Source organism: Trachymyrmex cornetzi, unplaced genomic scaffold (genome assembly GCF_001594075.2).
Source record: "Trachymyrmex cornetzi isolate Tcor2-1 unplaced genomic scaffold, Tcor1.1 scaffold23, whole genome shotgun sequence".
NCBI lineage: Eukaryota > Metazoa > Arthropoda > Insecta > Hymenoptera > Formicidae > Trachymyrmex > Trachymyrmex cornetzi.
In genome coordinates, this window is record NW_017296956.1 from 1,714,769 (window position 1) to 1,725,427 (window position 10,659).

Sequence of the window (10,659 nt, forward strand, 5' to 3'; positions counted from 1 at the left end):
TCTCTCTCTCTCTCTCTCTCTCTCTCTCTCTCTCTCTCTCTCTCTCTCAACATCAAAGATTTTATAAAAGTAGTTATTTTTTGCATTAATTACTTTTACTTTATACATTAAAAATAAATTAATTAAAACTACGTCACAATCAATTTAATAGGTATTAAATGGATTAAAAACGATTTTCTTTTATTTCCAGATGTCCGAATCCGTAAAAGTAGCAGTAAGATGTCGGCCCATGTCCAACAAAGAATTGCAGCAAGGATGTCAAGTATGTAATAATCTGCAAAAAATTATCTTTTTAAAAAAAGTAAAAAAGGTACATACACTCTCCGAAAAATTTGATATTTAAAAATCAGCGCTAATTTGTAATCAATAAAGACATGTATTTATTACTTGCCTATATATCAGGAATGTACTGGATTGTGACAGTAATTTTATCGGATAGCCGGAAATTGAATAAACATAGGTATAAACCGGATATTATCCGGCAGAAAATGTAACATTGATAATTATTTTGAATAGTTAAATTAAGAAAATTAACTTACGTTAAATATATATATTGAATTTGTAGAAAATAGATCAAAAATTGCATTTTGTTTGTTATAACATCATGTGGCAATTGCGTGTAATACAAACGGTACTACGTTTATAGACTGTTTATCGATGGCGAATGGAATATGTGCCAAATCGATAGTCCGGTCAAGTTACTCTAACATCTTTCCTGTAAACGACGACATAGCCTCTTTCCTAGTATGTACATATATAAGTGCACACACACATATATACCGTCACACTTTCCCGCTTTTAGTAACGTTGCGACTCACGCGATCAGCAGCACTTTGCCATGCACGTTTCAAATTTAGAAAACCATGTAATTCACATATAAAGAATTTTAATGTCTTTTTGTACTATGATAATTTCGTAAACGTACAGTATTTTAAAAACTAGTCTTCATAATTTCTTCATTTCTTGACTACAGAATTTTTTTAAATTATTTTCCAACTATTATACGTATGTATTTCAAATTTAAAGGATGTCGTATGACAATACTAAATTAAATTACTGAATTAAACATTTTTAACAATATATTTTGTGTGCTTCAGAGTTATGAGAAGCCATGTAATTTAAATTTCATCTTTCTCTATGATAATTCCTAATAGGATAAATTTCATCTTTTACTAATTATTTATTGAAAACTAAGTACGCAAAAAATAACAAAAATGAAAATAAATTTTTATTGTAATTTCCTATGAAATATTGATTAGACTACATCAGTACAAACATTTTCTAGATTTTGCGAAAAAAAATCACGAGTTTATGTGAAAAAAAAATTACTTTCGTTCCTATTATAATATATTATACTTTATAAGAGGATGCTGACATAGTGGCTAAACTCCGACGGCATCGTTATTTTATTGATTAAATGCGACATATGCACATACGATATACAAACAATACTATTTATGAATCATCGACACATTATTATATACAGATACATACCATAGTACGTCACTATGGCATGCGCACAATTTGTGAAAAGTAATTTTTTAAATTAGGCTTCTAAACTTAATTCTCTAATAATAATTCATTATTACTCATTTATTTATTTGACTCTGCTTTTACTTTGCGCATATGCATGTATAACCCTTCAACAAATAAATGTTTTAATAATAATTAGCAACTTTAATCGCTGTATTAGAATAAAAATCGATAAGAAAATCTATTATTTCTTTATTTTTTCCTATTTTTGTTACAAAATAATCAAAAGCCAAATATATTAGCACATGTATTTTAATCGCGGAAAAGGAATTTTAATTTGTAAAATCAATACGAAAAATATATCTCAAATAACAAAATGATACTTTTTATAAAACCGATAACTTCAAGATTTTCTTGGCACAAAATAATTAATTTTTTATTTATTTATTTCACTATTTGATTTGTGGCTAAATATTTTCTAAATAAAAAGGAATTCAGATTTTTATGGAACTATTTTGTGCAAAGAAACAGAAAATGGAAAAGAACTATGTGCTCGTGCATATAGTGTTCTCGCTGAATAATTTATGCAATGACATACGTAATCCATAATACGTAATTCACTTACAGTATTATACTTACAACTTCTACACTTTCACTACATATGTATATCAATGAAACGACGTTCATCCAGACGAAAGAAAACTATTACTGTGCATCTAATATTTTTATTAACGATCGAAATATCATACTCTATATTTAGCGTTTAATGTCGTTCAATTTTTGTTAATATATAATTGAGTTGGGCGGCCGAATATGCGCTTATTTAGATTTTTATCACGTGACATACGTCAGATGCTAGGCCGATCGGCCGTCTATTCGCGTATTATTGACTTAATGTGAATGCGCGTATACACATATATATATAGTACATATATATGCTCTGGTGATAACGACCAGGAAAATTGCGCGTATATATACACTACTATAATACAAATGAGTATTATCCACTTGACGAGAGCTTTCAATTATTGCAAGTTTTGGATCATAATCAGTGTACGAGATTTGAAAAACACTGCCTATGAAGACTTAACATCAGTCTTTAATAAAATTACGTAAAAACTCTTTCATTAAATTATAATTTTATTAAATTATATTATCTTTTATTCAAATTTTATTAAAATTTCTATTAAAACTACATTATCAAAAATTCTTCAATAGAATTTTAGCTCTCCTTTCCCTTATTTTATACAGTGATCGATATTAGCAAACATCGATTACATCGATTCTTATGCGCTTCATACTGGTACGTTTATTATAGAATATAGTGACGATCGATCCACTGGCGAAATCCTGCACGTTAGAAAATGCTACCAGTGGAAGTGGAAAAGTCTATCAATTTGATGCCACGTTCAGTCCATCCGCTACAACAGAGTCGGTCTACGAAAATGTAGGCTCTGTCATTGTCGAGGCTGTCTTAGAAGGTTACAATGGCACTGTGTTTGCTTATGGCCAAACTGGCTGCGGAAAGTCGTTCACAATGAGAGGATTCATCGAACGTGCATTGGAACATCTATTTGAGGCGACTTCCACTGCCAGTTCAGAAACAAGGTATATATTCTTCAACTTTTAAATTAGTTTAAGATACACAATACAAAATATTCCATTTTAATGAAAATAAATACTCGTATAAATACGCAAAGAATTAACAATGAAAACAGTTCATATAAAAGTTTGACGAAGTTTATTGATTTGACAGTTTAACATTTAACAGCAAACAAGCCACATGTATCATAACTTTCAATTGCAAAACAGTTAAGTTTTAAATTGTATGAGCTTCTTTCCGTTGCATTACGATATAAGGATATATGTGAACTATTGTCTTAGTTTGACAATTTATACTAAAAAAATCTTATTGTCAAAATTCACGGTTTTACATATTAATAACAGGATGACTTTAGTCCTGCATATTTATTTACGGTATTAACGACCGTCCATCTAAGACAGTTTGTCGTTCGGAGCCTTCAATACACCTTTAACAAGACGTGCAAATTGCATTTATTGTTAGTGAGAGCGTTTTTACGCATCGTTTTAATTTGTCACATTTTTAATTTTATTTTTAACTGCTTGTGTTTTACACTATTTTATCGATTTAATCATTATTAATATATGGAATTGTTAAACATTGAGAGTAAACCAATAAACGTCGAAACCTTTGTTATTATATGAGATTCAAGATATATCGGTTTAATAATTTAGCACTAACACGTAGCTTTGATTCATAGTCCCTCATTTTATTAACGTTGCTACTCTAATTGAGTCTTGCATTGTTATTTCAAAGTTGTTTAATTTCCAAAGAAAAAAAAATATAAAAATATTTTATACATTACAGATTATACAGAATGTCTCACTTTAACTCTAGTCAAATATCTCAGAACCTATAGATAAGTTTTCGAAGAAAGCTTTTCATATAAAAGTTATATCAAAAAGAAAACAAATAATAGTAAACGTACCGATAATCTAAATTCTAAATATGTATATAAAATGGCAATAACATAGATTATTATACATTTATACGGCTCGATTTACGCCGAAGTTATAATCGATGATATGAAACTGGTCAATCACACAGCAATTCCGTTCTTTGGAGGAATAGCTATGATTTTAGACATATAATTTTTGGCTTAAAAGTTTTCTTCTAAAACTTACGGATTTTGAGATATTCGGTTGGGAAAGATAAAGTGTGAGACACTCCGCATATTTTTCCTCAAAAATACTTATTACACTTTCTACGTTCAGATATTTAGCGTTATTGAGCTACCTCGAGATCTATAACGAGCGATTACGAGATTTGTTACAAGACGACACTGGTGAAACTCTGACACTAAAAGAAGACCCCACGAAAGGTACTTACGTCGCGGGTGGATTGCGCGAGGTCACTGTCAAAGACGCGACCGAATGCGCTGTATTAGTTCGACAGGGTGATCATAGAAGAGTCGCAGCCGCAACGAAGATGAACGCTGCTAGTTCGAGAAGTCATGCTGTTTTAACTTTATCACTCGAAGCGATTGCCATCAATAATGATGATGATAATGGCAATGCTGTCAGGAGAGGTCGATTGCATTTAGTCGATCTAGCTGGATCTGAAAGGCAAACTAGAACTGGAGCTACGGGAGATCGTCTGAAAGAAGCTGCCAGTATCAATTTGAGCTTATCAGCGTTGGGGAATGTCATTAGTGCGTTAGCTGCTGGAAATGGAAGACACGTACCTTACAGGTACAAACAAAATTTTTTTTATATGTTTATATAATTTCTTCTAAAAGCAGGTAAAAAAGATAATTATATATTATAAATTGAAGATATGGGTAAAAGCAGAAAATTTTTTTCTCAGGGATAGTAAGTTGACAAGACTGCTACGAGATAGCCTGGGTGGAAATGCCAGGACTTTGATGATTGCTTGCGTAAGTCCAAGCGACATCGATGCTGAAGAGACCCTCAGCACTCTGCGTTATGCCGCTCGAGCTCGTTGTATTAAGAACAAGCCCATTGTCAATGAAGATCCCAAAGACGCTCTTCTTAGACAGTATCAATTAGAACTTCAACGTTTAAAAAAGTTGCTTGACTCCAATGACGTAGTAAACGTTGGACTGGGCTTCCAAAAGGATATAGACGAAGAGACAGAAAATTCAAGAGAGAAACAGTATGCCGATGAGGTAATGTAATAATTATTTTTTTAACTTTTTATATATTTTAATTTTACATATACAGGGTGTCCTATTTCAACTTTTACATCAAAATATCTCGAAAAGTGCAAAAAATACCGAAAAATGTTTTAAACAAGTTGCATGATCGAAAGAGAAACGAAAAGGTATAGGCTTGTAATTTAAAAAATACCGATAATCTTTATGCAACCTTAAAAAATCAATTCTTTTAAAAATTAAATTTAATAGTATTTATTTTCCTCTAAATTACATAATTTTTTGTTTGAAACATTTTTTCGAATTTAGATACCCTATATATGTATGAGTTATTATTAATTATTTTCTAAATATATCTCTTATTTTGTATAACTATTATTATTATTGTTGTTAAAATCATTTTTCTACCAATTAAAAATATTTTATATGTTATATATTTTATATACAATATTATATATATATATTTTATATATTTTTAACTTATCCATTCTTTAAATACTCTGTATACAATCTTCTACTTCTTATTTAATATATGTATAGAAATTAATAGCATAAAAAACAATTGCAGTGTGTTTAAAATACATTTGATATTTTTTATTGACATATTTGGTAAAAATTATATAAAATATAAATTTAAAAAATGTAAATATATCTAAAGGTGGAGAGGTTAAGAAAAGAGTGCGAGAGTTCAAATTTGTCAGCTCAGAAACTAAAAGAGGAGCTAGAAGCCCTGAAATTTCGTTACGAGTTTGGATTAAATATGCCGAATAATAGTGATAAAAATAGTGATAAAAATAGTGGAAAATTCAGTCAAGGATATCAGGAGATGAATGAGTTGGACAAGGAGCGAATAGAAAGGAAAAGAAAAAAAAGAGAGGCAGCTCTACAAGACGTTTTAAAAAAGTTGGAGAAATTGACAATCGGTGGAGAAGAGATCGGTAATGCGGAACTGAAAAAAAGAAGGGAGAAAAGAAGGAAGAAGCTGGAAGTCCTTGCAGGAGCTTTAGAAGCCAATGATGCCAATGGCAGTGTCTTCCAAGTATACGGTCAACTAAGGTTAGTTCATGTAATAATTATTTATTTAATAATTAACATAAAAAAAACCGAGAATTCAAATTATATGAATTAATTAAAACAAATTTTTATCCACTTTTTGCTCTATTTTATTTAAAAGCAATTTTTAAACAAGTCTATTATTTTTTTGTGTTTTATTTTGCTTTAATGTAACTATTTTATAATCCAACGATGTTATAATCCAAGATGGCTGCAGTCAGGGCCGAATTAGCACTGGAGGCTAACCTAGGATATGTCATATTTTTGAAAAGAATTTTTACAAAATAGTCATTTTTTACCAGACGCAAATGATTGAGATAATTGTCCTTCGATCAACGATCATTAGATTCGAATCAGTTTCGCGATTTTTGTGTCGATCGATTTCGTTCTACCAGAAAGAAATGTAAGAGGAGCCGGCTTTCTTCGTGCAATCATTGATATATACATAGAATGAAATGAGTAGGTTTGCGGCAAAGTTTATTATTAGTAAAATCTTTACAGAAAATCTCTTTTTTTCTTTTTTTTGTTTATCGCGAACACAGGCTTGGAACATTTCAGTTTGAGGGTAGTTGGATATTGGTAGCAACGATTTAAGTTCCTAAAGGCGGCAGAAATCTTAATCCGGCACTGGCTGCAGTAAATAGGCAGGAGATTTCTAATAAATTATTATTTATCCTTATATTGTTTATTTACACGTTTACCTTCCTCTGCTTTTTTATTATTTAGTAAAAACCATAGCAAAAAATGAACTAAACTTGGTCACTAATTTATGAATATTGGTTTTAATAATATATGTATAATTTACTAATATTTAAAATAACAGATCGACAGAAGATGCATTAAAAAAGATGGCAAAGCGAGTAAAACAATTAGAAGCTGAGGCAGTAGACCTCCAGGCATCCTGGGACGCCGAACGTCGCGAATTTCTTCGGAGAGAATTATTAACGTCTCAATTGTGCGACCTCATGATGCCCTATCTTCGTCCTGGCTGTCCATTTCGAGATATTGCGGTAATGAGAGCGGCGGCAACCTGGTGCGATGAGTTAGGAAGATGGCGCTTGCCGGATGTGTCTCCCCATATACCTCTACCTCCGGCCGCCCCCACTCCGCGAACGGATATTCTTTATTGCACCGGCATTTCCTCCAAGGCCGATCATAATAACAATAATAGTAATAGTAGCAGTGACGAAAATGAAAGTGGTCAAGATAATAATAATGAAGAAGGTGGTAGACAAGACTTGAAGAAAAAAAAGGGTTGGAATGTCGTGAATAATTATTTTCGGAGAAGCAGAGTGGATACTCTTCTGGCACACGCAAGAGAAGCAAAATCTTTCGGTAAGATTATATCATATATGCGCGCATGTATATATATATATATATAAAAAATTGTTACTTTGTTAAAGTTATATAGAAATACTTTGTTATGATTAAATAATTTGAATGTTACAGAACCGGGAAATCGGTTGAGCAGATCAGGAGGATCGGAAGACTCGGGACCAATCGCAGGTGGCAGCGGTTATCTGCAACTGAACGCACTAAATTTGCAGAGTAGCACGCCGATGTTTAATGAAAATAATTACAGCCCAAACCAGCGCAGATCGGTGATACGCGGTGGCTGGGTCTATGATGAACAACCTAACCATTCTACGTATAACTCTTTCGTCAATACTAAGAAGAAGCTTCCTCCAAGAATACTGGAAGCCTTACCTTCGTATCCTCACGATGGTACACCATTCAAATCATCCGTTCGCCTCAACGAGATGGAATTGTAAGAGTAAGTGTCTTCTGTACTTTTTTATTCGAGATTTTAATAAACTTTAAGTAGAGGAATGAGTTGGTATAAGCTTACCTACAATTTCTTTTCTCATTTTTTTGCTGAATTCAAAATTCAGAACTGAAAATTAAATTTAAAATAGAAAACATTTCTGAACATTAATTAGAAATATGAGACATTTTCAAATATTTACATGGATGAAAATAAAAGTAAGTAGCATTTAGGTCAGAGAATGTACTATATGTATTCAATACAACCTAAGTATATTTTCCTACTTTTTATTAAAAAATATTATAGAAATGAAAAATAAAGTAATCCATTATTACTTTTATGAATTTATTAACATACTGACATGTAAATATTAATACAAAGAACTACTTTCCAAAATTGATTTATCTGCTCATCTATCTCTACGATGTTTCGTAAGTGAGTCAGAATTTATGGAATAACAAAATATCAAAAAAATACTAAACAAAAAATTACAATTGATGTTGTACTTCAATACGCCTGATCGTCCATATTATCTAATTGATTGTCCCATGTTATCTAATTCTACAAAGAATTTCCTTTTTTGTTATAAAACAAGATGTTCTGACAAAAATATAAACGAAATAACAAAGAATTTTATTTCTTTGTTTTAGAGCAGTGGAAGATCCCGAATCGTGTCGACAGCTAACATAATGATTTTGAAAAAACGATTACCTTTTTTTAAATAATTATAAAATGGATCAGCCAAATTTGATAAAATAGATATAATTCGTAGTTCTTAATAGGATAAATAGATCTTATAGATTTCATATCAATGGTATGGTTTCTTTGAAAAAATTCTTGAAAATAATCAAAACGACCTTCGGCAAACGATTCTCTCCTTAATATACTATGAACAAACATGATTATAAATTTATTTTTAATCATATATGTAGTATAGTATCTCGCTAATGAATTGATATTTTGTGATACATTTCAATATTAATTATGCATATATAATGTACAAATCAATTCTGTATAAAAGCAAAAACAATTTCTTGGTAAAAATATCATTGTATATTTTGTATGATATGATCTTGGAGCTGCTGAGAGAGGGTCCTTATGAAGTAACACCTTTACCACTTGTCGTATCATCATGTTTAAGTGCGCGAAATGTCAGGCTCTGTAGCGATTAGCGAAATTATTAATAATTTAATTATTCGCTATTAATTTAAAAAGTATTATTACCTCGACATTTTCGTATTAAGATTTTCAACTCAAAATGATCTCAGGAACACGCTTTTAAAAGGTAATTCGGTATTGCAGAATATCCTGTATATCATATATGAAATTATATGTGATCATGGGTATTTATTCCCTACTTGTTGTGTATTTACACATTTACGGTCCTAAGAAATTCTTTGTTCAATATTGCATATATGATCATATATGAGCATGTATGATTTCATACATGATTAGATACAATTATATAGTATACGTAATAATATATATTTTATATATAATTGTATATAAAAATTTTTCCCGGATCTAGTAAATATTTTTTTAATATTTCTAAAATGTGTGTCCGCTGGAAACGTCTGTTACCTTTCAGTTTGCATAAAATGCAAACTAGCACCCGGCTATTGTATATTAATAAAGCAAGGCTGTTTTGCAACTGTTGGAAATTATTTTCGCTGAAATAGGATTATTTTAGATTTATTTACGAAAGAAATGTATTTTAAAACTATACGTACTTAATTATACCCATCTTTTCGACAACACAAATACATCACAGCTATACATTCATTAACATTTAGTGTTTCTGGATTATCGAAGTTAGTGGCTTCCGTATTATTGTAGAGAGCAGCCTTGGATGTGATATAGTTAATTAATTCCCGAATTCAGGAGGAAACGTTTTCCTTATCATAATTTTATTGTGTGTATTCTGGAATATAATTAATAATATTTATTTTAACAATAAAACTGGATTAATTAATTTTTTACTGGGATTATAATACTTTCTTAAATATTTTCATAATATTTACACATAATATCATTCGTGCCTTTAAGTATTTTTTAACAGTTTTTTAATCCAAGTGCATGGTACCTTACCACAAAAGTAAAGTATCACGGCTTGCAAAAATTTTTTTTTGGTGCGAATTGAAGTCTACCCTTTAAAATGGCTCGTTAAATTTGATACAATAATGTAATATTTCACTTTTGTGGTGTGAGGCCAGCACTCGTATTAAACAATTTTTGAAAAATAGTTAAGGGGATATATTCTAAAGACTATTATAGTTTCATTGTGTAAGTAGGACTTACACACAGACGATTTATGTGTCGTTGACACATCACTATATACTACTACTTCAATATCTCACTCACGCATGCTGCACATACATATAAATTTTCGTATAACAATAACGTCTAAGTCCAATTCTAAGAACTTCACGTTGTTTCTTCGAGCAAACTACTAACCTGTAAACTACTATTTCGTAAGTATACAGATTGCATAGCTATTATGCGAAGCAAATGTCACGATGTGACTGCTTTAAAGCGTTATATTGAATTAAGAAATGGTAAAGAAAATCTCAATTTTGAAATTTTTTTACGTTCTCGGCATAAACTCCATCTCACAGACACGTATTAATGCGTACATTTTAATCCTGCGAAAGGATTTTCGAATTTGTAAAAAAG

The 10,659-nt window shown here is 30.7% G+C and overlaps 1 protein-coding gene across 2 annotated transcripts in view; it reads left to right on the forward strand.

Annotated features, from left to right (window-relative positions):
* LOC108760669 (osmotic avoidance abnormal protein 3) overlaps positions 1-8,723 on the forward strand; it is a 12,456-nt gene extending 3,733 nt beyond the window's left edge. The window contains exons 2-9 of one of the 2 annotated variants that reach the window (XM_018506746.1): positions 191-262; positions 2,792-3,081; positions 4,270-4,746; positions 4,862-5,183; positions 5,827-6,224; positions 7,045-7,556; positions 7,671-7,995; positions 8,637-8,723. In XM_018506746.1, coding sequence (XP_018362248.1) covers positions 191-262; positions 2,792-3,081; positions 4,270-4,746; positions 4,862-5,183; positions 5,827-6,224; positions 7,045-7,556; positions 7,671-7,993 — 2,394 coding nt within the window. In that variant the 3' untranslated portion in view covers positions 7,994-7,995; positions 8,637-8,723. The remainder of the gene's footprint in view (positions 1-190; positions 263-2,791; positions 3,082-4,269; positions 4,747-4,861; positions 5,184-5,826; positions 6,225-7,044; positions 7,557-7,670; positions 7,996-8,636) is intronic. The other variant, XM_018506747.1, reaches the window with a different exon arrangement.
* Positions 8,724-10,659: the final 1,936 nt, after the last annotated feature.